The 27923-nt window shown below is 38.1% G+C and overlaps 3 protein-coding genes across 8 annotated transcripts in view; 1 reads left to right on the top strand and 2 right to left on the bottom strand.

Moving 5' to 3' along the window:
* Window positions 1–12029, bottom strand: part of c12.2 (von Willebrand factor A domain-containing protein c12.2) — a 38718-nt gene extending 26689 nt beyond the window's left edge. Inside the window, exons 1-5 of the mRNA XM_034976454.2 lie at window positions 11678–12029; window positions 11127–11250; window positions 10494–10629; window positions 9766–9933; window positions 9047–9211 (exon numbers count right to left, since the gene is read on the bottom strand). Of these exons, the coding sequence (XP_034832345.1) occupies window positions 9047–9211; window positions 9766–9933; window positions 10494–10629; window positions 11127–11250; window positions 11678–11861 (777 nt within the window). The 5' untranslated portion in view covers window positions 11862–12029. The remainder of the gene's footprint in view (window positions 1–9046; window positions 9212–9765; window positions 9934–10493; window positions 10630–11126; window positions 11251–11677) is intronic.
* Window positions 4768–8191, top strand: LOC117989152 (uncharacterized). 3 transcript variants are annotated; one of them, XM_034976464.2, is made up of 3 exons: window positions 4768–4855; window positions 5668–5856; window positions 6920–8191. In XM_034976464.2, the coding sequence occupies exon 3, from the start codon at window positions 7038–7040 to the stop codon at window positions 8049–8051; it is 1014 nt and encodes a 337-aa protein (XP_034832355.1). In that variant the 5' UTR covers window positions 4768–4855; window positions 5668–5856; window positions 6920–7037; the 3' UTR covers window positions 8052–8191. The 3 variants fall into 3 exon arrangements, with proteins under 3 accessions (XP_034832355.1, XP_069359680.1, XP_069359679.1); XM_069503579.1 differs by having other exon boundaries at window positions 4769–4788; XM_069503578.1 differs by having other exon boundaries at window positions 4797–4876.
* Window positions 12030–12829: 800 nt separating the features above from the next.
* Window positions 12830–27830, bottom strand: LOC117989148 (zinc finger protein 569-like). Of its 4 annotated transcripts, none has more exons than XM_034976460.2 (10): window positions 27337–27830; window positions 25327–26593; window positions 23420–23638; window positions 22014–22180; window positions 21305–21464; window positions 20583–20776; window positions 19405–19499; window positions 18471–18581; window positions 16615–16769; window positions 12830–15095 (listed from the first exon to the last, which is right to left on the bottom strand). In XM_034976460.2, the coding sequence occupies exons 1-10, from the start codon at window positions 27729–27731 to the stop codon at window positions 14631–14633; spliced, it is 3228 nt and encodes a 1075-aa protein (XP_034832351.1). In that variant the 5' UTR covers window positions 27732–27830; the 3' UTR covers window positions 12830–14630. The 4 variants fall into 4 exon arrangements, with proteins under 4 accessions (XP_034832351.1, XP_034832349.1, XP_034832350.1 ...); XM_034976458.2 differs by having other exon boundaries at window positions 18471–18593; XM_034976459.2 differs by having other exon boundaries at window positions 19399–19499.
* Between the last annotated feature and the right edge of the window lie 93 nt (window positions 27831–27923).

A 27923-nucleotide genomic window follows, 5' to 3' on the forward strand; every position in this document is an offset into this window, starting at 1 on the left:
AAAATACGAATACAAAAAATATCTACGACATAAATGTCATTTATTAAGCTACCATGCAAAACAAAAAGGAACGTATTTTCACGGACTCGGATCGGATGAGTGCGTGCCGTTACAGGTGAAATTTAGATACGATTTTTATACGATAGGTTTTTTCGAAATTCCACCCCTAAATGGGTAAATGGCGATTTGAAATTTATGTAGCCCACGCGATAGAAGTCGCAAGCATAGGCTAGTATTTTCTATAAAATATTTTGACATATACCCATAAAATTGAGGCCCATAAATAGTTTTTGTATTTTAGATACGAAAAATAATATTATGGTCGTCAAAGGGTTAAGTAAGTACTATTCCAAATGTCGTCGATGACCTTAAAGCAGTAACTGTGACCATAAATATTTATTGTATCTACCATCAGTAGATACGAAAAGTATAGACAATAATAATATATTATATGGAAGTGGGTAACCATGATACGATCTTGCCACAACTTCCCCCTAAGCTGTACTATTATATATTTTGACCCCTAACCATGACCGGCGGGGGTGATTACGTAAAACGTTGCAGTAGCGACAGCAGAGCAATGCGACAGTAATTCATTTGCTGTCTCTCTTCTTCTTATTTTGCTTTGTGGCTATTGCTGTCTCACTCTAGATGCTGTTACGTGTGCCGTTTGACAGCAATGATCGCGAGATTTACGCCTGTCACGAGATACGTAAGCACCGTATCTCGCGACAGGCTTGCGACAAATGAACTGTCGCGTTGCTGTCGCTACTGACACTTCCACATCACCCCGCAGGTTATCTTTCTTCGAGGTATTTAAAATGCAATGTAAGTAGTGTTATTTAGGTCAACACACACATATAGGTAACCTTGATTCAAGATTTTATTGAACTTTAAGTTACATGCTGTAAAAGTTTTTTTTTGTTCTTCTTCTGGCTTTACACAGATTAGCCAATGTCAGGTTTGTTGTTTATTAAAGTTTAAAGTTAGGGAAACTGTGGATAAAATTGAAAATTCGGTGTTTGGAATTTGAAAGGAAAAGGATAAGGTTTTCACTAATAATAATATACCCACATATACTATAACTTGATATCATTTTTTTCTATGAACAAAGCTAGAACTGTAAAAGTTTGTAAGTTACACACCTAAGTACTTATGGACTAAGAGCCAGCGCGTGCCAGACCTTCGTTATTTTATAACAGCTGAAAGTTTCTCTGCGTATTGTCCCGAACACAGGGATGAACGATCAGCAATTATAAAATTTAGATCATGGTGGTTTTGGGAGATAACAGGCAATAAAAGTGTAAAAATGTCCAATTTTTAATATTTTCTTTGAAATAGTTTTAGAAACCACGTCATGCATTGCCAGACACTCTTAAACTTTTCAACTTCTATTTTTTACACCTTTATTACCTGTTATCTCAAAAACCCACCATGATCCAAAATGCACAGTCGCTGATCGTCCCTCCCTGTGTTAGGTACAATACGCAGAGAAACTATCAGCTTTATAAACTAACGAAGGTCTGGCACACGCTTACTCTCTCTCTATTACTCTCTACTATTTATACGAGTTTGTGGAAAACTTGGTGAACTTATTCATCAATATCAAAATGGTTTATTCAAATTCGTTTTACAAGTTCTTTACCAGGGGTTATAAATCTATTTGTTCCACAATTGAAGGGTGCTATTATCGAGGAGCAGGCTGCTTTTCGATAATTCCGACATCAGCATCTCCAGAAAATATTGATGTTGAGAAAAATACGCGTTCGGAACCTTCGCATTTTTAAGAAAATACCTGATATCGCTTTTACAATATACGATGAAAAAATACTTATTATATTATAATATTTTTACCGTCCAAAACAGTTCTTTGTAACAAAATTGAACAAAGAATATTTGAATTTTACTTCGAACTACTCGTAACTGCCCTGGCGAACTTCGTACCGCCAAACAGTCGATTCTTTTTCAGGATTTTTTTTAATTTTTCTCTCCGTAAGAACCATCTCCGTACTTCAAGGAATATTATGAAAAAAAAATTGGCAAAATCGGTTCAGCTGTTATCGAGATTTGCAATCAGCAACACATTCAGCGATTCATTTTTATATATAGAGAAGATTATAACACATACCAAATATTATATTTTGTCAAGGTAATATGTAGTTTTGTACATATTAGAGTACTATTATTTATATTTGGTGGTAGGTACTAGGAATATAGACTGGGAAGGATCTATAACTCAAATAATAGGGTCTATTCTATCATTTGACTTTGGATATGAGTTTGGAATAATAAACAGTTTCATAGTAAGTAATACACATGCTAAAATATAGACAACTTCCCCGATCAAATTCACTGATATATATTCGGCGAGGGTTAAATTCGGAAGTTTCCTACTTCCCAAATTTCATTTACAGAGATGTTATCAACTAAATAACTATCAGCGCGAACGTTCTAACGTTTCGTAACTACTCATTTGTGAACATTAAACTTAATGGACTTATGCTGATCGCATATGAATGTATATTCAGATGGTTTGCATTTGGGCTGCAAGCTGACTGAGCAATAACAGTTTTGTTGTAGTTACCATTTTTTATTTTTTTTAAAGCATCAGAAGCGGAAGTCCATTAAAAAAAAAACATCTACAGTCTGCAGGATCTAGTAGTAGTAGACAAAATGTATGAGGTAAGACACTTTTTCCGGCGGCACACGTCATATATTTTTGTCTGATACTTAATACTCGTATTGTCTAGCCGTGCCATAAGTGGACTGGGTTTGAGTGCGAAGAAAGGTGGGCTGGGTGGCAATGTGCAATCACTATTAAAGGACGTATAGTTCGTGCAAACTAACAGTTTGATGTCCCGAAAATATGCTAAAATCATTGAATTTATAATGGCCCCCGTAGATTTCATCGCGTGTTCCCGGCGGCGACTCGAATTAAACTGACTGGGACCTAAGGATGATTTGTTGTAGTGCTTTACATTAATCATTAAAGAAGTTTTAACCTATAGATGATTTGTGTTTTTGTTAAACTTTTTTTTTAATTTTAGAACGGCTGGACTACAATAACTCTGATTGAAATTGATGATGCAGTCTAAAGTAGTTTCTAAACCTATCTATAGTCTGATTTTTAGTTCCGTGGAATTCTGACGTTTCTTAATGTTACCAGAGATAAAACAATTCCCACAAAGAAGAAACCTATAAATATAGGTACACATAAACATAGGTAAATTTAAGTACATAAATCAATTGCCGCATGTATGTAAGATCATCACTTGAGAACAAATCAACCGATTTGGCCGATTTTTTGTTGTTTTCGTAAAGGTTTTTGTGAAAGAATTTCTTTAAAAATCCGGAATCATAATCTAAGCGTGTACTTTTAGGCACACCAAGATGATTAAAATTAAAAAGGACTAAAAATAAACTTAGAAATGTTCAACATATAAGTCAAGATTACATCCTCAAATCAACCGATCCCATTGCTGCCAGTTTCCACTTGCACCCTATTTTAGTGCGAAGTTATGTCTCGGGGCTTTTTATATTGATAGGGATTTAATGTAATTTGGGGTAAAATCGAACTTCAGGTGGTGGTCACATTGTTTTTCATACAAATAACTCCCCTGATGTATAAAAATGAGAACGTCAGAATTCCACCGAATTAAAAATCAGAGTATAGTGGAAGTAGCTAGAGTACTACTTATTTTAGTTAGTTCATAGCTCTCTGAGAGAGAAGTGGCTAATTCCGTTGTACACAATCTCTAAACTAAACTAAAATGGCACGTCTAAATCTATTGCTATCCCTTTCATAATGTTGCTTGAGGAAAAGGATAGCACTAGATTCAGACCTGTTAGTTTAGTTTACTTTAGAGATTGTGTACAAGAGAATCGGCCCCACTGCTCAGTTTTAATTAATTATTTTATTCATTCTTCCGGCGTAGTTAGAAATTGATTTTTTTTAAACTTTGTTTTGGGCTTATCTTGATTTTCTTTGTTTTGAGTTTTACAAAAAGTACATAAATAATGTTCCAAAAGTTCTTACCCTTAAGTTATTATTAAGTGAGTAGATAAACTAGATTGATGATCGAAATTTTTTAAATATCCTGTGTATTCACTACTTTATATAGAAAATGCCAAAACGTGCTACTAATCAAACTTTTAACAGTCCTCTTTTTGTGAAAGAAAATATAAAATACATGGGAATATTGCATGATGTAATTCAGGCGACGACGCCCGTAAAAGTAAAGGTGCGCTCACAATTATGTATGTCTAAGGCAACAGGACTATACAGCTTTCCTTAGGGAACTTTATGTGCATTCTAAGAAATGAACTAATAGGTATGTTCTTGGTAAACGCGTCCCATCTTAGGCCACATCATCACTTTCCATCAGGTGTGATTGTGGCCAAGCGTGAGCCTATCACTACCCATATTACAAATGCGAAAGTGTGTTTGTTTATTGGCTTGTTCTTCAATCACGCTGCAATGAAGCAACGGATTGACGTGATTTTGCATGGGTATAGTATAAGACCTGGAGGAAAAATTAAAAACTTCCCACGGGATTTTTAAAAACCTAAATCCACGCGTGCGAAATAGCGGGCACCAGCTAGTAATTAATATAAATAAAGAATAAAATATATAAAAAAATTACCTTAATATAACCGCATCCTTAGTTCTACAATTCAAGACAAAACTCGGTGTCGTAAAAGCGAAGAACTCAGTCACTCGCTACGCGGTACTACGACGGAACGTCGACAGTGCACCAATCGTTTTATCTTCAAATTCTCTGTTTACCAGTTACGATCGATCTCAATTGCCACAACACTTTTTTCTTTTCAATCTACAGATATGTTTTAATCGACGGTACTCCTGACTTCTATCAAAGTAAAGTACTAGCGATCACCAACGGCATCGCTCCCGTGGGAATTTCGGAAAATTCGGCCTTATTCCATATATTTACATTGTAAATGCTTTCTAGAATCTATGTCCAAAGGTTGAGAGTTATTTTGTGCTTCTATGGTACTTTTCAATTCTATAGGTAGTAGCGACCACCCATGAATTTGCTCAAAATTATAAATCATGATCATAAATCATTATAAAGGGAACCTTTGCGCAATATGAGCCTCAATAGCTCAACCGGTAAAGGAGTGGACTGAAAACCGAAAGGTCGACGGTTCAAACCCCGCCCGTTGCACTATTGTCGTACCTACTCCTAGCACAAGCCTGACGCTTAGTTGGAGAGGAAAGGGGAATATTAGTCATTTAACATGGCTAATATTCTTTTTAAAAAAAAAAAAAAAAAAATTTCAGCGTTCTAGGTCCAAGGGTTTATGAGTCAGTCAGTGAATCAGGACTGTTCTTTTTACTACTCGTAGGAGGCTTTGGCCGTGGCTAGTTAGCACCCTACCGGCAAAGGCATGCCGCGATTTAGCGTTCCGGTACGATGCCGTGTAGAAACCACAATTTAATAAAAACTGGGTGGGTTTAATAAAAACTGACATACCCCTTCCAGGTTAGCCCTCTTCCATCTTGGACTGCATCATCATCATTTACCACCAGGTGAGATTGCAGTCAAGGGCTAACTTGTATCTACTTAAATATAAAAATATATTTAAAAAAACCTACAACATGAGATCTAACATCAGTAGGTAGATGATATTATAGTGTATTTGTAGAACTAATCGTCCCCGGCCCTGGTTACGGTCAAGAACATCTATATGAAGATTTTAGATGAAAGATAAAACAAGCAGTGGATCAATCGTGGACAATAATTTCCATGCAACCGTAAAGAAATAAAATCCTATTTGTTAACATCAAGATAACGGGAATAAAATGGGTTAAAGTTTATCTACAGGAATGCATCAGTGAGTATCTTCCTTGTATCTTCTTTAAATCAGTTTGTAATGATCACAAACTCAACTTTTTAGGGTTCCGTACCTCAAAAGGAAAAACAGAACCCTTACAGGATCACTTTGTTGTCTATCTGTCTGTCTGTCCGTCGTGTCTGTCAAGAAAACCTATAGGGTATCGTATACAGTGTACTGTAGGGTCCCGTTGACCTAGAATAATGAAATTTGGTAGGTAGGTAGGTCTTATACCACAAGTAAAGGAATAAATCCGAAAACCATGAATTTGTGGTTACTTCACAGATAAAATGTGTTCATGAAAAAATATTAGTATTTTCAATTTTCAAAGTTAGATAACTATACTAAATCCCCACTTCATATGAAATGGCTTTACTTGTACATTCTAAAATAGATTTTATTCATTTTTATGCAATAGTTATTGATTTTTGACGCATGATTATGTGACATAGCACTAGATATTTAATTGCTTAAAACGCACATAATTCCGAAAAGTTAGAGGTGCCCGGAATCGAACTCCCGAATAGAAGGCGGACGTCTTAAACACTAGACTATCGCGGCATTTCATTAAGTAATTTACCCCATTCAAGTAGCATTTAATTACGTCGTGACTCGTGAAATTTTCAATTAGACAGTCGAGGTAAACCTCAAGGAAATTCAAAGGGATAACAAGCAGTAACAAGCCATTTCCGTAACGAGTTTCGGGTTAATGCGATTGGTTACCCTTTAACGGTTAAGGAAAATGAAAATATTTTTTTTAATGACAAACTTGCATGAAAGCAATTAATTCAGCCCACAAGATAGAATACTGATTTGTAATACTGATATAGTCCTTGTAATAACATACTTTCCACCTTTTGTATTTCGTGTCTCTGTTTCTTTGACAATATCTTAGTTAGTTGTGTCTGTTACATTTTTTTTCTACTTGTCTTGGATAGTTCTCAGCAATGATAATCTCAATAAAATACAATAATGTTTGCCAAAATAATCAGCAAGGTCCATAGGATATGAAGCAACAAATATTCGTGATAAGCACATAATTAATTTCACCGCTTGCTTTCAGATCGCCGGGCGTTTAGTCACGGAATGAAGTAACAATCAATTATGAAGAGGAAAACAAACATTTGCACACATTAACTACCCTCGCGTGTCTAGAAGGGTTAAAGTTTAGCGAGCGTAATATGCCAGCGCGCTGGCAGTCATCCCAGCACCCTATGTACATTAGAACTGTATGGGTAGACGGATTCCGGCACGCTATCCTAACACAGGACGACCCCCATTTCATTAAACTGGCCGCTAAAAGACGACGACCAAATTCTTCGGCAAGCTACTCAAAATCCACAATCACAAGGAGCATTAGGAGCTCGCTAAGCCATCACGAAGATTTAGGAGACTGCTTAAGGAATCTGAACCTCGTCATACGAAAAAGTAGACTCCCAAGTAAAACTGGACCGAAACCTCAAGTAGAAAAACTAAACCTATCTGACGTAGAGAACACCGATGACGAAATTATCGTAGAAGCAACTCCTCAACCTTTATGCGAGTTGAATAACTTTAGACTTGATATAGAAACTGAAAATATGAGAGTTGTTAAAAGCAATCGAACAGCTAGAAATGATGTCAAGGATAACACTGAGTTGTCAGACAGAGTATTGCAATGGTTGGACTTAGCTGGAAAAGTTAATCTTCTATCAACAGAGGCTGAAAGGATGACGCAACCGAGACATAGCTGGCCGGAAATACAAAGGCGTAACTTGACGAAAGCTAAAACAGCAGCGGAGCTAAGAGTGAGGGAAGTTAAAGTCGATACTAAAACGAGTGGGGCTATCGATCGGCAAGAGTATTACATGCCGACATCGGCGAACACGATAGAAAATTACGCGCGACAGTCACGGAACGTAAAAAGCACGCAACGAGACGCGAAGTTTAAGGAAAACAAAAAGGTCAAAGACATGAGAGCTAGTGTGATGGAAACGCGACAGAAAATGGTCTCGGAAAGAAATGCTGTAGAGAAACAGTACGCTGAAATGATCAGCAAGAAACTATTGCCAGATGTAGGGAAACCCAAGAAGCAAGTCCATATTTTTATGCCCGAGGCATTGAATAAAAAGTTTGGCTCAAACTCGTCTAGTATTACAGAGAGTTTGTTATCGACGAAATGTAACATTTTAGGCTTGAATCAAGCAGCTAAATAAGTCCTTTTTTGTATAATACTAATTGATTTCTACTCGGAGACCCTAGAATAACTTTTCGAATAAATTAACGTGAAATGAGCATTATCGTGAATTAGACCTCACGGGACCTAATTTGACTATTACCTAATTTCCTAACAAATCTGGTGCATTTATGCTTTATGTTACTAAGGTGTTACAATTTATAAATCGAAAAGTTACACTGGGGCCTCTGAATGATCAAATGTCTATGAAAATTTTAATGTCTTAAGTATACCTACTTAAATTTTTAATGCATATAATGCCCTCTATTACATAAACGCGATACGTATTTATCAAAGAAAATATAATTTATGCTTTATTAGATTTTACTTAAATATAAAATTCAATTGTTTTTTTGGGCGTCTGATATCGAATTTGGTGTCCTCGAATAAGGATGTCCGAAGACTGTTTCGGCATCCGCGACTGCAAACCAGAAGCCTCTATAAGATTTAATGTTTCAGCAACATTGATGGAATTCCACGTTCGAGACGCTTTAAAGTTAAAATAAAATGGACCTTAAGTGTATTGCTTTAAAGTTCAAGTTCGTCGATACATCAACAACCACCGCTTCAGGTGGACGAAATTAAAATCAGTGATACTTACCGAATACTTAACTTTAAATCAAGGTTTTTAGTTTGACGTCACTTTGTTTCGACTCTCGAATTCCATCACCGTGTTGAGATCTCTCATACTAAGCATACTGAACGAATAATTCGAGTGTAGTCATACCTATTTTTCATACAGAGATCATGAGTGAATTGCGGACCAAATTCAGGGCCGCGAAAGCAGATCTCACTCGACAATTCTGTATACTGTGCTTAAGATCCTCGTCGTCATCGTTATCAACCTATAGACGTCCACTGCTGGACATTTTCTAGGAAACTCCCAAACGCCAAGTTCTTGCGCCACCTGAATCCAGCGGGTCCCTGCGACGATAACGTGAAGTGATCACCTTAAGTAGTAATCGGATCACTTACCCCAAATCCGACAGTAGCGACATCTCTCGCCTGAAACCTAGACCGAAGCGGTGGATCTAAGGGCTGTCCAGTGTATTTGGGCACTGGCAACCCTAACGCGATCACCCGGAAGTTTTCGTCTACCCGCACTAGCCGCCATCTTGAAACTTCTTCTGGTCCATGTTCCTAGATAACATTGAATTACTTGAGTCTTTCTACAGCTTCGCTCCCGATGGCATTAAAAAAAATCCGACCTTATCCCTTGTCTACATTATAAAGGGAGCCTTTGTGCAAAATGTCAGGTTTCTAGGACCAATGGTTTGGGCTGGACGTTGAGTTTGAGTTCGAAGATTGATTTGGTGGCAGACTTAACATCTCGACCCATCGCCGGGCTACTATTGAGCACGGATCTCCTCTCAGAATGAGAAGGGTTTAGGCTATAGTCCCCACGCTGGCCAAATGCCGATTGACAGAATTTACACACTAAGAACTTTATGGAGAACTATCAAGCATGCAGGTTTCCTCAGGATGTTTTCCTTCACCGTCAAAAAGTATGTAACTTCGAAAAGTTAGGTGCGTCCCCACGATCGAACCCCAGACCCCCAAATAGGAAGGCCAACGTCTTACCACTTGGATATCACTTATTTTAGGGTTTCGAAAAGTAGAGGTGCGTGCCGAGATCAGATCCTGAAATATGGGTAAATAAAATGGGTAAGTAAACAGAAAAATGGTACACTCACTTCCAACAGTTTATCGTATCTAGAGGCTGGTATCAAAAACCTCCCATCCTCCAAGTGCATCTCCCTATTTTCCAGCAAATTGTTCAACACTGGCAGCACATTGCGTTCAGCCTTCTCTATTCCTTCTAGAACTAGGACCCGACCTTCTATCGCCGCTCGCACTGCACTCTATAAAAGGGCAACTAAATCAATACATAATATAACAGGATAAACTGACTGACATATCAACTTACAAAGCTTAAACCACTAGACCACACATCCTGGAAGAGTTCTGTATCCATTTTTGGATTGGTTTCCCCTAAATGTTTCAGTGTTTTAGGTGTTTTACGCTGTGTGAAAATTATCCACATATACAAGTTTGTCTGGTAACAGATTATAATAAATGCGAAAGTGTGTTTGTTTGTTGGTTTGTCCTTCACGTCACGTCATCACGTCGCAATGGACCAACGGATCGACATGATTTTTTGCATGGGTATAGTTTAAGAGAGAGTGACATAGGCTACTTTTATCCCGGAAAATCAAAGAGTTCCCACGGAATTTTTAAAAACCTAAATCCACGCGTAGGAAGTCGCGGGCATCAGCTAGTTCAGTTATATTTATGATCTGTCTGTATTTGGATATTTTAGGATAAATATGCTTAAATAGGCTGTATCCATTTTTTAAGCATAAGTTAAACTAGAAAGCCTCTAAAATCTATAAAGATGTCTTTACTACATCTTTCCACTTACCTGATCAAAATACTTGGCAGTGGAGCTCTGAATTTCTCTTCTCTGCTTCAGATCAGCCTCTGTTGTATCTCGTGAGAGAGCCACATATTCTATTTCTCTCTGTGTCAATTCTAAATACTGGAGTGCTACTTTTCTTCTACAGAAAAAATACATAATTTAAAAGAAATCTCATTAAAATAATAAACCATATGATGAGAAAATGACATGAAATTGAAAAAATTAGTTAACAAAAAAAATGCAATGTTATGTCAATAGACTGCCCAGAACTTATAATTATAGCATTATGATTAATGCAATGTATGTATGTCTGTCTGTTAGTTCTTTACAGCCCATCCGTTACACTTATATCCACGCGAACAAAGTTGTGGGCAGCACCTAGTTTATTGTATGCTAGCTGGTACCCGCGACTTCGTCCGCGTGGAATTAGGTCCCACAGCATGGTTACTGAAGGTGGTACTGCTTGTCTGGCATGGCTTGGATAGGGTACGGGTTGCAGGAGGGTGACTGTGATATTGAAGTTTTTAATCAACTGTCACCCCCCCGCAACCTGTACCCTACCTGACAAGCTGTCTCAGTGATACAGTATACCTATAGCTGGGTAAAGCCTTTCACCAGATAAAAGGCTTTATGTACCTGCTTGGTCCAGGTCTTCCTAAGAGAAACATATCCTGCCCGAGAATATCCTTTTGCATCATCCATCTTAAATTCCTGAGAGTACTTTGTGATAGTGATTTAAGCTGTGAATCTTCTGTTATCACTGAAATCATCTTAAATATTTAATCAGTGTCTTAAATCTGTTATTAACATGAAAGAACTATTACCAGAAGAACAAGAGCAGATCTTTTTAAAAAAATCGTATCCGGTAAACAAGAATCCTACTCCACTATAATCAGCCAAAGCATAGAATAAGGCAGGTTTTAATTATTATACACTAGCTTATGCCCGCGACTTCATTCGCATGGACTACACCTCAGCCCCTTAGCGTTAGGGGTTGAATTTTTAAAAATCATTTCTTAGCGGATGCCTACTCATAATAGCTATCTGCATGCCAAATTTCAGCCATCCAGTGGTTAGAGCTGTACGTTGATAGATCAGTCAGGCAGTCAGTCAGTCAGTCAGCTTTTGTTTTTATAAATATAAAATATGTAAAACATTTTGAGGTTATCAATTTGTTTACAACTTACGATACTTCTTGGGCACATATTCAACCTTTTTCGGCGATTTAATATCCTTGCACACGTTTCCAATGGTTATTTTCCCTTCACTCGAATACGCCCTCACAAAATTAGAGTTTATTATAGTTTTACGACCGTTCAAAATACGTATCAAAACATCAATACGTTTTACCGTTATTGCTGGGTTATACATGTTTTACTACACAAAAATCACTTAACTTAAAAAATATACGTTACATAATTCATTATAATGGATTTTTATGTTTAAAAATTATAAATAAAATATCTTAAAACTAATAAAATATTCAAAGTCCAAAGTCTATGGGTAAAAGGGGTCTACTTTACTGTCAAATGTCAAAGTCATGAACACATGATTTTGACATTACGACGTACCTAGTTGTCAAAACAGCCTGCAGATCATAGATAATACACTATACCTCCCTACAGATGCTGCAGCTTGACTGCGATTCGCCCAATGGAATCGCCTGCATCAATCATCATCAATGCACTGGAAATGCGAATGAGATGGATGTGTGGTGTGACAAGAATGGATAAGATAAGGATAATACATAAGGGGAAGGGAAAAAATGAGGGGTAGGTAATATGCTGGTTTTGAGAATGTTAAAAATGCATGTGGGAAAAGGATGAGAGGACGACTGAGGACGACTAAAGAAAAGGTGGATGGATAGCGTGAAAGAGGATATGCGTGTAAAAAGGATGGATAATACGATTACGGATGACAAGTGAGTGGAAAAAGAAATGTGCTGACCCCACGTAGCGTAGAATAAGGTAAGGAAGACCGAAGAAGACCGTTGAGTCTCGCTACGATACCGTCGAGTCTCGCGACGATAACGCCACGTACGGCACAGTTGAGAAGCGCAACGAGACGTTGCTGACGTCACGCGGCGATCCGTTGCGGTCACGTGGTGTTTCGTTGCGAGTCACGACGACACGCTGCCTGGTGGAATTATCGTTGTACCGTGGACATTATCCGACGCAATCCGACGATAGTAGGACGGACTCGTAGCGATTTTCTCGTCCGTGGAGATGACGAAGAGTTCTCGTGATCAAATCTGGCGCAATGCACTTTCCCAAAATCACACGATCAAAAAAAATACAACAAATAAGGATCAATCGATTCGTAAAAATAAAAAATAAACAATTGACGAAAACTTTTATTGACCCAACATAAAGTTATACGAAATCACATCTCATGAAAAGAAAGAACAAAGTAATACAACAAAATATTTACAATATAAAAGAGAACGAAAACACTTACGACTAAATTACATATAATATTATCATTGCTTACGACATAAAAATAACAAATTTAATCCATACTAATATTATAAATGCGAAAGTCTGTCTGTCTGTCTGTATGTTACCTTTTCACAGACCATTTGTTTGACCGATTTTCATTTTTGACGTTTGGTACAGATTACAGATAGCTTAATCCAAAATCAAAGTTCCCACAGGATTGTTATATACCGAACTAAAATCACGCGTACAAAGTGCGTGAGTACTATAGAACGTGACAGGTTTAGGAGCGCGGGTAACGTGCGGGCGTGCGGGGCGTCCCCTCGCCTCATATCCCGATTGTCATCTTAGCCTGTCGCGGACCATAGTTCATAATAAATAATTGAAAAATTACATTTACTAAATTCTATAATATATTATATTTTATACTATCTACTACACAAAATACACGGACAAAATGTATGTATTTACATAAAACACTTCTAGAATCGATAACAGCACTTTTTCAAATCAGGAAAGTCCAAAAGTCATTTGTGGGTATGGGTATTACCTTTTATAATAAAATCCCGCAAACTATTTTGGACTTACCTTTGCACAAGTTTAAAAAATTTATTAAAAATATGCTCCTGAAAAAAGCATATTACACAACTGAAGATTATCTAAATGATAAAAGAGCGTGGATTTGACCTGCAGTTCGTTCCGGCAACGCACAAGACTGCAAATACTATTTTATACATGGCATAATCTTGTACCTATATCAAATATTTGAAAAGAGCAACCGCCGAGTTTCTTGCTGGTTCTTCTCGGTAGGAAAGGCATTCCGAACCAGTGGTAGATGCATCCGACTATTCGTAATTACTTGTAAAAGTTTATTCGAATAAAAAAGATTTTTATTTATTTATTATTTACTAGCTTATGCTCGCGACTTCGTCCGCGTGGACTACAAAATTTCAAAACCCTATTTCACCCCCTTAGGAGTTGAATTTTCAAAAATCCTTTCTTAGCGGATGCCTACGTCATAATAGCTATCTGCATGCCAAATTTCAGCCCGATCCGTCCAGTAGTTTGAGCTGTGCGTTGATAGATCAGTCAGTCAGTCAGTCAGTCATTCAGTCAGTCAGTCAGTCAGTCACCTTTTCCTTTTATATATATTATATTTATATATTTATTTAATCTACTCAAAAAGAATTATAACACTGGTTTCGTACGCGGCCGAAGCAGTTATCAATTTATTACAGTACGCGGCCAAAAGTGACCAACATCGATCTTTAGAAGGAGACTGTCTTTTGTAGAGCACTGTCTCGGCCGTTGAGACCGACAAAGCGTCATATGGTAATGAGTGACAGAGACAACGCTCTACAAAGATGAAATGTCATTGTGATGTTCATCACTTTACAAAAAGTACGTACATGCTACCTTACTCTTAATATCAGTCTCCCTAACTAGGAAGCTAAGCCCTAACAAGGCTAACATTGAACTTGTTATTATCAAATTGAGATCATCAAAATTTTTATGTACACCTCCTAAACTGTTTTGTCTCAAAATAGTGGACGCCCACTGAGATTTTTGTTTCTGTCATTTGTACGCAACAGAGAGAGCGCTATACCAACTTCTTTATGTGAATAGAGTATAGTCAACAGTCAATCTGACTTCTAAATCACTTGTCTCATTATTTTCATTTTGAAAATTTTGAATTTACTGTATACTATTCCTGATCTTCATCCATATGCTCAATTTTGACACTAACAAAGTCTGTCGGCTCTAATTCCTCATCGCCACTATGTACTTCTACTTTTATCTGTAGCTCTGTCTCTTTTTCATCATTGCTTTCCTTTTCACTCTCATTAACTTCAGTTGTATCATTATTTTCATTATCATTTTCATTCTCTTCTTCTGAATCATCACCTTCATCAGTAGCAGCATTATCAACCACTTTAGGTTGGTCCGCGAAATTTACGAAGTTACTAATCAGTAAATTGGGAACTTTCAGTTTGGGAGGTCCGAATATGTTGTTCATGGTTGCTTCGTCGAGGTTAAGTTCGCAATCCCTTGGTTCTATCCGGGTGAAGTAGTCTTTCAAGTCAACTTCAGTGCCCCTAAGGCCGTGTCGTTTGCGTAGATGTTTTATCATTGTTCTTTTTACGGCGTAGGTTTTTGGACAGCATTTACACTAGAAAAAAGAAATTAGAATTATAAATAACGCACTCACAATCCTTAGATAGCTTTCAAGTCAAAGGAACCAATCCATATCAATGGATTGGTTGGATAGTGTGATAGCGTTGATATCCTAGTGGTTAAGACGTTGGCCTGCTATTTGGAGATATCAGGTATATCATATACATTATTTTTCTCTTACCTTACCAACCGCCTGCAGATTGTACACCAATTATAGGAGTGACTCCCAACTGTGACGTGTGGTATTCCACAGGGCTCATTATTAGGACCATTGCTCTTTCTGATATATGTAAATAATATAGTAAATTTAGATTTATCAGGGCACTTAACTTTTCGTAGTCCTGATGTCTGTGTTATGTTTTAAGCAATTAAATATCACTTGCTTTAAGTGTGAAGGAAAACATCACGAGGAAACTTGCATGCCTAATGTTATACCTCCTTAATGTTCTCAAAGGTGTGTGAAGTCTACTAATCTGCACTAGGCCAGTGTGGAATACTTTCCCTTTTCATTCAGAGAGGAGACCCGTGCTCAGTAGTGGGCTGACGATGGGTTGATCATGATGATATATTTTATATTAAAACAAAATATTCTACTATTAGATAAAATATCAGATTTTTTACTTTTTATTCAGATACAAGTTATCACTTACCTGCATTCTCACCCAGCAGGGTTAGCATGGGCGGGGATATAATTTTCTCCCCGGGGAAAGGATAAAATCTTTATCCCCTCCGACAGCTTTATCCACTCTCCGAGCATGGGCTCACGGGTGAATATAATTATCCACAGTGAATAAAACGGGGGACTTTTCGGTTTTTGGATCTTTTCCTTTACCTTTATTGGGTTAATGGTAATTGGTATTTGGGACCTATGTTGGGTTTATGTTGGGGTTCCCAACCATATTCCAAACATAACCCAAACACAACCCAAACATAACACAAACATAACCCAAACATAACCCAAACATAACCCAAACACAACCCAAACATAACCTAAACCCAACAGGTACCGCGAGACATGTTTTGATTTTTTAAGTTCTATGAGAATAAACTTAAACCCACGTCTAATGTCGAGGATAAAATTGTCCCCGAATTAGGGATAAACTTCTCCTCTCCCCTGTTGCCGTGCTTTGAGAGGTGGACAAGTAAATTTTATCCCTCGTCAGTGGATATAATTGGGGGATAAAATTTTTGTCTCCTGCCCATGCTAGGGGGGCTGGAAGGGGTATGGGAGTTTCATTAAACCCATACCCTCTAACAAATAAACCTGGAATAGCTGTTGAATAATTATACTCTGTTTTGTCTTTTTCCTTCAAATGTCAAATAACTGATGACAGAGAAAGACAAAACAGAGTATAACTATTCCACCGCTATTCCAGATTTATTTGTTAGAGGGATACTCTTTTGGTTTCTACACAGCGTCGTGCCGGAACGCGAAATCACTTGGTGGCACGTCTTTGTCGGTAGGGTGGTAAGTAGCCACGGCCGAGGCCTCCCATCAGACCAGAGAAACATACCCGGAAGGAGTTAATCTTGCTATGTGTGATAACATGGTGCCGCAGCCCCGCGGCGCTGGTCAGGAGCTTGTGGCACAGTGGACAGGAGAACTGCGCGCGGGTGTGCATGGTGCGCAAGTGACGGAGCATGTAGCGCTCGTCTTGATAGCCCTTATCTGAAAATTGCAAACAAACAGTTATTAAGAGCGCTCAGGACGGTGCTTTCTTCATACAAACGTAGGAGGGTAATTACATTATTTGATACTGCACGCTCAAAACTAAGTATTATATCCATTTATCTCGTCATTATCTAGGTTTATCTAAATATATAAAAGGAAAGGGTGACTGACTGACTGACTGACTGACTGACTGACTGACTGATCTATCAACGCACAGCTCAAACTACTGGACGGATCGGGCTGAAATTTGGCATGCAGATAGCTATTATGACGTAGGCATCCGCTAAGAAAGGATTTTTGAAAATTCAACCCCTAAGGGAGTGAAATAGGGGTTTGAAATTTGTGAAGTCCACGCGGACGAAGTCGCGAGCATAAGCTAGTTGATATATAAAACATTGAAAAAAATATTGATTTTAAAGTTGCGAGCCTCAAAAGAGTCCTATTTTAACATTAAATTTATGACAACTTTGGGCGTAAATAAATAAGATTAGGGGTATAAAAATTCTAAAAGAATTTAACATCAGACATAGTTTATTTATTCATTAATTGAAATAACTATACTTTGTAATACATAAATTTAGTGGTTTTTTCTCAAAACTACTTTTCCTAAACCCTTTTCGCGCCCTTGATTTCGGTGAAAATCATCGTGCCTCTCAACTTTCTCATACAATGTCAAGTGAAAAGCAAACAGTTTACCCACGTGCGCTGCCAATTTCGGTCGAGCGTACTGCGTGACCTTAAGTGATAAACACGATCAACATACCAGCGCCACAGTTCACGACAGTTAGAGAACTTCTAAGAAAATTCAAATGTTAGTACATTTGACACAGGTCCTAATGTAACCCTGGCCTCGATTGCGGTAGAATCACAGCTACAATGTCACGATCGCTATCATCTCTGATTGGTTAACGCTCGCTCACTATTGGCTACAATGTATTGTTGCAACAACAATCGCACAAATTCAGCCAATCACAACAATTGAGTTTGTAATAATGATTGATGCAGGTTTTACGAAATCGCCCTATCTATTTTTCTTTGATTTTACGCCACCATAGCTTATATTTGACATATCGTCGATTCAGTAAGGCGATTGTCTAAAACCTGCATCAATCATTATTACAATCTCAATTGTTATAATTGGCTGAATTTGTGCGATTGTTGTTGCAACAATACATTGTAGCCAATAGTGAGCGAGCGTTAACCAATCAGAGATGTAACAGAGAGGGTAACATTTCGTTCATTACCTACCGACCTACATTTTACTCACACTTTGATTGCATCGATTTCTAGCTTAGTTTAGTATCATAAGAGGAATGTGCAACATCCACACAAACTCTAGAAAGTTTTTGGATGTAAAGCGGATAAATGTACATTTATTATTTTTGTCGAAATAAAGAGAAAAAAAAAAGATGATTGCGATCGTGACATTGTAGCTGTCATTCTCCCGCAATGCCGCAGCCGGATTATATCGAGATTTCGCGGGCAACATCTAGTAGTGCTATCATTTGAAGCCTCAATAGCTCAACGGGTAAAGGAGTGGACTGAAAACCGAAAGGTCGACGGTTCAAACCCCGCCCGATGCACTATTGTCGTACCTACTCCTAGCACAAGCCTGACGCTTAGTTGGAGAGGAAAGGGGAATATTAGTCATTTAACATGGCTAATATTCTTTAAAAAAAAAAAAAAATTCAAGCTTACCACACAAAGGGCACTTGACGATCTGTCTCTTTTCCACGTGTGTCTTCATGTGCTCCCGCAGCGCGCACGCGCTCGTGAACACCTTCGCGCACACCGTGCACGACTCCAGGTCTGAAACAGGTTCTTCACAAATAATAAATTTTGGCCTATCAAATGTTCCATAAGCCATACTATAATGGCGCCGATTCTGTTATCTTTCTCCCAGGACCTCGTCACCCGCAGTCGAACATGCTAACCACTGGACTAACTCTATACTAGACTCTATCCATGGGGCTCTCTTTGTTACGTAATCCTATACAAATGACGAAAACAAAAAGTCAGTGGGCGTCAACCATTTTGAGTGACCAACCAATCACAAACGAGCAGATGTTTTCTGAACTTATTTCCGTAGATAGTCTCTATATACTTGCTATACCGAAAAGTCAAAGAGCTCTAAAGGCAAAACATAAAACCACACAGATGAAGTCTTGGGCATCATTTAGTTAGCTATAATATTCTTCTGTACTTAATAGTAGTTGTATAAATAATAAATGCAAAAGTGTTAGTAAAATTTTCCTTCTAAGCAAAATATAACCAAAGAGTTCCCACGGGATTTTTAAAAACCTACAGCAATTTTTAGGGTTCCGCACATCAAAAGGAAAAAAATAACCCTTGTCACTTGTCTGTTCGTCTGTCATGTGTGTCAAAACCCGTCAAGGGAATCAAAACCTATAAGGTATTTTCCCTTGACCTAGAATCATGAAATTTAGCAGGTAGCAATGTCTTATGGCACATAAGTAAAGGGTAAAAACCGAAAGCCGTGAATTTGTGGTCACATCACAAAAAAAATTAAAGTGTAATTTCTTTTACAATGGTACGGAACCCTTCGTGTGCGATTCCGACTCGCATTTGACCGGTTTTTAGTATGTGTTAGTAATAATATACTCACTTTCACCTGTATGTTTCCGGATATGGTATGTAAGCTTGGACTTCTGGACAAACGTCTGCCCGCAGTACAAACAAGCAAACGAGGTATCTCTTACATGCGTTCTGAAACCAGTAACGATATAACATTACTAGCTGCGAAACATCCCAATAGTAGAAATACTTCTAAATATATAAAAGGAGAAGGTGACTGACTGACTGACTGATCTATCAACGCACCGCTCAAACTACAGGACGGATTGGGCTGAAATTTGGCATGCAGATAGCTATTATGACGGATTTTTGAAAATTCAATGGTGAATGAAATAGGGGTTTTAAATTTGTGTAGTCCACGCGAGCAAAGTCGCGAGCATAAGCTAGTATTCCATAAGCTGATATCTTTAATGGATGAAGTGTAACACACATGTGCTTAGGAATGAATGACACACTTAGCATGCGAAAGAATAAATAACACATGGCATGCGGAAAAATGAATGAAAGATCTTTAGGTCGATTCTGTAAAACCTGCATCAATCATTATTACAATCGCAATTGTTGTGATTGGCTAAATTTATGCTATTCGTGTTGCAACAATGCATCGTAGCCAATGGTGAGCGAGCATCAACCAATCAGGTGATTGCGATCGTCACATTGTAGCTATCATTCTACCGCAATCGAGGGGCAGGTGTGTGTAAAAATGAGTGACTCGCCTGGCATGCTCAAGAAAGAATAACACGGTATGCGCAAGAATGAATGGCACACTTGACATGGTGTGGAGTGACTGACACACCTGGTATACGCAAGAATGATTGAGCATGCCAGATCTATCATTCATTCGCAAGGTCTGTTATTAATTTTTGAGCATAGCAGGTGTATTATTCATTTTTGCGCATGCCAGGTACGATATTCATTCTTGCGCATACCACGACGTATCTGATTCATTTTTGGGCATGCATGTGTCTCATTTTTGCGCATACCAGGTATATCATTTTTTAGGCATTCCAAGTATATCACTCATTATTGCGTATGTCAGGTGTGATAAAGTACAAAATAGTAGAAAAATTTGTTATGTTTAATGTATGTCAAGCATAGATGTATGTACACGCATCAGGTATAGGTTAGGCATACATGTACAAGCATCAGGTTTTTCTACTATTGCGAAGATTTTTTGCAGCTTTTTATTCTTAGGTGTAAACTGTTAACACATACCTGGTATGGGCTGTGCAAGCGCCCTTGTCCGCGAAGGCGCGCGGACAGTGCGCGCAGCGATAGGGCCGCTCGCCGGTGTGGCGCCGCTCGTGCCGCAACATGTTGGAGCGCTGCACGAAGCGCATGGGGCAATACGAGCACGCGTGCCGCGGACCCTCGTGGATTTGGACGTGCTCGCGGTATGAATCCTTTTTCTACAAGAGAAGAGCTTGCATAGAGATAAGTGCTTCAACAGAAAATTAGCTTAGCTGAGAACAGCACAGCTCAATGTTGATTGGTCACCCTTATTACACACGAGTAGATATAATAGACCAGAGGGGAAGCTTCACACTAGCTCACGCACACCACGACGTGTCACGGACGCTCCGTTTGCGCCCAGTTCGATGGTGGTGTGCGTGAGCTGCGCTTGAGTTAGTGAACCTACAGCCAGCCGCTAGTATGAAGCTTCCCCTCTGGTCTATATATCTACTCGTGTGCTTATTATAAATGCGAAAGTGTGTTTGTTTGTTGGTTTACAATGAACCACATTGGTTTGTTGGGTTGTCCTTCAATCACGTCACAACGGTGCAACGGATTGACGTGACTTTTTGCATGGGTATAGATAAAGACCTGAAAAGCGACATAGCTGCTACTTTTTATCCCGGAAAATCAAACAGTTCCCACCCTAATTCCACGCGGACGAAGTCGCGGTCATCAGCTAATCTTTATTGAATTCAACTCACGGCAAACACTTTCCCGCAGTAGTTGCAAGTGTAGCTCTGCTTGTTGGGCTGGTGGTCTTGCTTGTGCATGTACAGGGACGACTTGTACTGGAACGACTTGCCACACTCGTTGCACTCGAACGGGTGACGGCCAGGGTGGCAGAGGAGGTAGTGGAGTTTCCTGGAACAACAGAGCCGGGAAATTACGTCCATTGTCAAATGTAACTCCCGCACAAAATTCAATAGATATAATGTAAATGAGTGAACACTTAATAGGCATAATATGTACAAACTAGAAATAAGTAGCTAAGTAAAAATGTAAAAGCTGTTTGTGTTACATTTAAAAAAAAATCTAAGATGTACGGGTTCCGTTTTTTGCCATTTGGCTACGGAACCCGTACATCTTAGATTTTTTTTTTAAATGATTATAGATTCGTCATGTCTCTCTCTCTGTCCGTCATAGCCACTTTTTCCGAAACTATAAGAACTATACTGTTGAAACTTGGTAAGTAGATGTATTGTGTGAACCGCATTAAGATTTTTACACAAAATTAGAAAAAAATAACAATAAATTTTGGGAGTTCCCCATACTTAGAACTGAAACTCAAAATTTTTTTTCATCAAACCCATACGTGTGGGGGTATCTATGGATAGGCCTTTCAAAAATGATATTGAGGTTTCTTATATAATTTTTTTCTAAACTGAATAGTTTAAGAAGAAGACTAATTACCTTTCGTCAATAGTTTGCAGAACTTCTTGACACAGCTTGCATTTGAACTTGCCCGGGCCGTGAACTTGCGCCATGTGAGTGCTGCACGAGCGAGCGCTCACGAACTCACGGCTGCATATATTGCAGCTTACTGGTTTGTCCGTCTTTGCTGATGGGCCGTGGATCATCTGTGGAGGAACATAATTCATAATTCATAAGTCATGATCCATAATTCATTTATTGCATAATTGTCGGTATAAAAAAGATGTTACATAAATTATTAAGTAGGTACATATTGTCACAATCTGCCATATGCGTGCAATATTAAATAAAGTACATTATAATTTAAGTAATCAATACAGAAATTAGAAAATTTACAATTCAATATAGGTAGGTATAAATTAGCAAGAATCATGTCAATCATAACAATGGGGCTAATTCTGAGCACAACCTAATTTTAGAGTATTTGCATGCTGTTCTTACTAATGTGATATGAAAAGGACAGACACAGTTTGACAGTTTTAAATTTAATTTTTAGATGGTAAAACCCGTAATTTTAGCACGCACTCGCGAACCTACTGTTTAAATTTGTATTGTGCACTGAAATTTTTCCTTTTTTAGCATTAGTAAAAAGAAAAGGATGCAGATACTCTAAATTTAGTTTAGAGAGAGACTAGAGAATCGGGGCCAATGGGGCCGATTCTCTAGTACACAATCCCTAAACTAAACTAAATTAACAGGTCTAAATCTAGTGCTATCCTTTTCTGCAAGCAACATTATGAAAGGGATAGCAATAGATTTAGACGTGTCGTTTTAGTTTAGTTTAGAGATTGTGTACAATGGAATTAGCCACATTATGTTATTAAATACAGAACAAACTATCCTTATCCTCTTTAAAATTATTAAACAAGTCATTTATATGGTTTCAAATACTCATTAATCGAATAGTAGCATTTCTCTAACAACCACTTGTTTAAGAATGATTTTAGTGAAGGCAGTGGCGTTACTTTAACGTGGGAAGGAATGCTTATTGCCATGCAATATAAGTTATTTTGAAATAAGCATAATTTTACGTTAGGCAGTATCAATCTGTCTTTGAGTCTTGTTACTTTTCCATAAGCACAAAATTAGGTTAGGTTATAGATAATGTTTATCAGAGTCACTCAGCGGCCGATGGAGAGAGCTACGCTTGGAGTTTCTCTACTTGATCAAATCAGAAATGAGGAGATCCGTAGGAGAAATAGAGTCACTGGCATAGCTCAATGGGTTGCGAAGCTGAAGTGGTAATGGGCAGGGCACATAGTTCGTAAAACCGATAGACGTTGGGGTCCCAGGGGGCTGGAATGGCGACCTCGCACCGGAAGACGCAGTGTTGGGAGACCCCCTAAGCTAGTATTTTTACAAAACAATAAAATTATTTAACTTACCTTCACATGTAATTTGAAAGACTTTCTGTGACTCAAAGGTTTGAACATACAAGCGTCTAAGGAGCAATAAAGTTTTCTGATCTCTGGATGTTGGTCTTCAAAATGGTTCCTCATTTTATCTACACTGGGTTCCACGGTGCAACAAAGACAGCACTTAATTAAGTAGATTGGCTGTTCTTCATTTGAATGGTTTTCTATGTGATGGTGAATGTACCAAACCTGAAATAAAATACATAAGTAAATGAACTTTTTTTTCAAATTAACATATGAACAAAAGCAAGCTGTGATAGCCTTGTGGTTAGGACGTCCGCCTTCTAACCGGAGGTCGGAGGTACGATCCCGGGCACGCGCCTCTAACTTTTCGGAGTTATGTGGCGTTTTAAGTAATTAAATATCACCTTGTTTAAACGGTGAAGGAAAACATCGTGAGGAAACCTGCATGCCAGAGAGTACTGCATTATACTCTCAAAGGTGTGTGAAGTCTACCAATCCGCACATGGCCGGCGTGGTAGACTACGGCCTAAACCCTTCTCACTCTGAGAGGAGACCCGTGCTCTGTAGTGAGCCGGTGATGGGTTGATCATGATGATGATGGTAATAAGAAATAAGGCCTGTGCCAGACTTTTGTAAACAAGCCCCCCATATTGGTCTCCACCGGCGGTTTACAACAGTGATTACAACAAATTTTTGTTGCAAACAAGTGTTTACAGTACACTGTTGTAAACTGCAGACTTTAACTCATGAGAAATCAAATTAAATATGTGTATGAAATATATGGTCTACCAATCCGCACATGGCCAGCTTGGTAGACTATGGCCAAAACCCTTCTCACTTTGAGAGGAGACCCATGCTCCATCCATCCATCATGCATGGAGTGTGATGATGATGAAATATATGTTGTTGCACATTGTTGCATGTGTGTGCGTGGAGTCTGTGAGTAAGTGCATGCGAGTACTACACATTGTACTGTACTGCTAAACATTTTTCAAAATGGCTGTAAATTTTTTGTGATTAAAAAGTAACAGTTTTAACAAGACTAGAATATAAAAACAAATTGAATAATCGCAATGCATCATTCGCCATAAATTTTGTTAAAATTCTTCAATGGTAATTTTCCTCAATGGTAAAATTCGACTTGCACAAAACTGATGATTATCAACAATGATAGGTAGCTCACAGCAATGTGAAATCATAACATTACCAGCGGGCTGATTCACTAACTCAGTGTTCAACACTGAACAATAGCCACTGAGCTCATTTGATATTTATGTTTAACTAGGTGATGCCCGCGACTTCGTCAGCGTGGATTTAGGTTTTTTTTGTCTCATGGGAACTCTTTAATTTTCCGCGATCAAAAGTAGCCTATGTCCTTCCCCGGGATGCAAGCTATCTCTATACCAAATTTCATCAAAATCGGTTAAACGGTTAATCGGGCCGTGAAAAGCTAGCAGACAGACAGACAGACAGACACACTTTCGCATTTATAATATTAGTATGGATTTATTGAAGGTTTACTACCAAAAGCATTTTATGAAGCAGCAAACAACCTATGTCAAATGAGCCACCAAGGTTAAAGAGATAAATATTAATGCTAAGAAACACAAGGCCAGTCTTGAAGTCCATGCAAATAGTCTGGCAGTGTCACCACCTGCAGCTGAGATAGTAGACTGAAAAAGCCACAATATAAGAACTGTCTTGTGCACACTAAGGCCAGCGAAAGCATTATGAGAAGAGTTTCTCGATGGAGTGACCTTCTCACAACCCTAAATACACTCATAATCTGATAAAATTCCATTCAATGACTGATTGCAGATAGCTTTGAAATATCAAAAAAAAAAAACATAGAACACTAAGTTAGTGAATCATAGGGCAGGTAGCATACAAGATTATGTATTTGGGATACAAACCTTATCACTAAAAGTTGTAGAACAACTGTCACATTTATAAAATTCATCCTTATATTTACTGAAGTGCACTCTAGTCTGATGTGTTTCCCTCTCAGTTTCATTCCAAAATAACATCGGACAGTATTTACATTTAAACCCTAAATGTGGGCTGAAACAGTTATCGAAATCCAAAGAAGTCCAATGCTCGGTTAAATGTGTTCTGCACTGTTCCCTATTATCAAATTCCTTGTCACAAAACTGACATATCCATAAATCTTCAAAGTCACCTAACTCCTCAGTTACGTGTTTAGTTAACTCTGTATAAGTGTCAAATGTTGTTGCACATACTCTACATGAAAATAGGGGTACTGTTTTAATACTATGCATTTTATTTAGATGTGTCGTAAATGATTGGGCATTTTCGAATTTACTTTTGCAGACAGAACACTCAATATCAATATCAATGTCGCCTGTCATCATTCCGTACTCTATATGGGAGACTACAGGTACAGTTTTGTTGTTAATATTATTGAGAGATTTATCTATGTATTCGTGATAACATTTTGCAAAGAGTATAACCTCTGTGTGGGTTATATCAAAGTCTTCGTCTCCTTGATAGTCTATGGTTTCGTCGTTTTGACTATTCTCATCCTTTTCACTCATTTCATTATCATTCCCTTTTTCTTCTACTTTATCATCTGTGTCACTCAGGTTCTCCTCTTTAACCTCTGGTATTAATACTGTATTAGGTTTAAATTCAACTGGCTCCTGAAAGGGTATGAAATTCCTCGGTTCTAGATCTACATATCCAAGTCTACCGTATTCTTTTAGTTGCTGTTGAAGGAAACGGTCACTGACTTCGGCTCCATTGACCAAAAAAGGTGTATCTCTCCCTGCTATAATATTTGCCAAACATTTTAAAGTAAAGTGATGAATACCCATAAAATGGCCAAAAAATGTTGTTACATTATACGGTGATACACTTTCAGTTTTAATGCATAATAAGCAGAAAAATTTATCAGGGTATTCTGAATCTATTTCCCAGAGAAATTCCTCATCCTTTGATGCTACATTTGTTACTCCATGCTTTTGGAATAGATGGGAGTTGTAGTCAGCATCTGCAGTGACTCTGAAGTGACATAGGCGGCAATGAACTAGATTGTGTGCAGATTTTAGGTGATTCCGTGATAACCGTTCGGTTGAGAATGTCTCAATGCATTGCGAGCATGGCCATGGTGAATGAAACTTTTCATGCTCAAACCAGGCTTCTCTGTCTGGCACAAAGTATCTGTAAACAATATCATTAACTTTTACACACTAAACATAAATAGGGTCTTGGACTGTAATAATAAAATGACGTGATTTTTTGTATTGCAGTAGTTTATGAGGCTAGAAGTCATTATTAAAGAGAAGTATTTAAAAAAAACTGTGTGAATTTAAGTTTTTAAGAATCCAGCAGGAAGTTTTTGATTTTCCGGAATAAAAGTAGCCTATGACCATCCCCAGGATGTAAGCTAACTCTGTACCAAATTTCATTAAAATCAGTTAAACTGTAGAAACTTGAAAAGCTAGCAGACAGAGACACTTTCACATTTATATTATTAGTATGGATAAACTCAACTTATGGCTCTTATAGCATGTCAAGATTCTACCACCAGTTCAGAAAGCAGTTCTACTGAGAAGAGTTAGCAAGAAACTCTGCAGTTATTCTTTTCAATTTTTAGGCTCTTGTGTAACTTAGCGGCAACTTGTCTCCTCACAGAATGAGAAAGGTTAAGACTGTACTCTACCACACTGGTCAAGTGTGGATTGACAGATTTCACACACCTTTGAGAACTCTCAGCACTGCAGTTAAAGCAAGTGATATTTAATTACTTAAAATGCACATACCTCTGAAAAGTTTAAGATACTTGCCCAGTATCAAACTCCCACTTCCCACAAGTTCCCAAATTGGAGGTAGATGTCTTAACCAGTAGGCCATTACAACTCTCAAAAATTATGTAGATAGATAGAATGGTTAAATAGATTTACCTGCAAATCCCACAATAGTCCTTCTTATGGTTCAATGCATAATGTAGAATCATTTTGGACCGATTTATGAACCAGTCGGGGCACAGCAAGCAGCTGTAAGGACCGGTCGGGTTCAGATCCTTCAAGTAAAGCCACACATCAGTTGGCCTAGCTATTACAGGAGGGGCAATGATAGTGTTCAATTTACGATTGATCTTTATAGTAACTCCTAGCTTTTTAAGAGGTGGAGGCTTTTTCTTCTTCTTTTTCTTTTTAGGCACTTCGTAATCACTGTCAGATTCTTCGTATCTGGTCTTCGTTCCAACCGGTTCCTGATCTTCGAACTCTTCAGGGTTTTCCTTTTTAGCTGCCGCCAGAATTGATAGCGGTTCATCGTCTGACTCGTCAGATGCCATTTTGAAATGGTAATTTAATTAGTAACGGCAATTTTACCGCTAATAATATTATTAAATATTTATTGAATCAAACACAAACGAACTTAAAAAAAATATGTTGGAAATCACAGACCAATAACATATTTGGAAATTGATTGTGATTGATTGTTGATTGAAAACACAGAGTACACAGAGTCAAAGGGTCAAACGCCG

This window comes from Maniola hyperantus, chromosome 15, assembly GCF_902806685.2.
Source record: "Maniola hyperantus chromosome 15, iAphHyp1.2, whole genome shotgun sequence".
In the NCBI taxonomy this organism is placed as follows: domain Eukaryota; kingdom Metazoa; phylum Arthropoda; class Insecta; order Lepidoptera; family Nymphalidae; genus Maniola; species Maniola hyperantus.

Coding starts and splice junctions, on each gene's coding strand:
- LOC117989152 (XM_034976464.2), top strand. CDS start 7,038: ATGCCAGCGCGCTGGCAGTCATCCCAGCACCCTATGTACATTAGAACT.
- LOC117989148 (XM_034976457.2), bottom strand. CDS start 27,731: ATGGCATCTGACGAGTCAGACGATGAACCGCTATCAATTCTGGCGGCA. Junction 20,777..21,304: donor ACTGCGGGAAAGTGTTTGCC/GTGAGTTGAATT, acceptor CTTCTCTTGTAG/AAAAAGGATTCATACCGCGA. Junction 19,500..20,582: donor GCTTGCACAGCCCATACCAG/GTATGTGTTAAC, acceptor TACTGGTTTCAG/AACGCATGTAAGAGATACCT.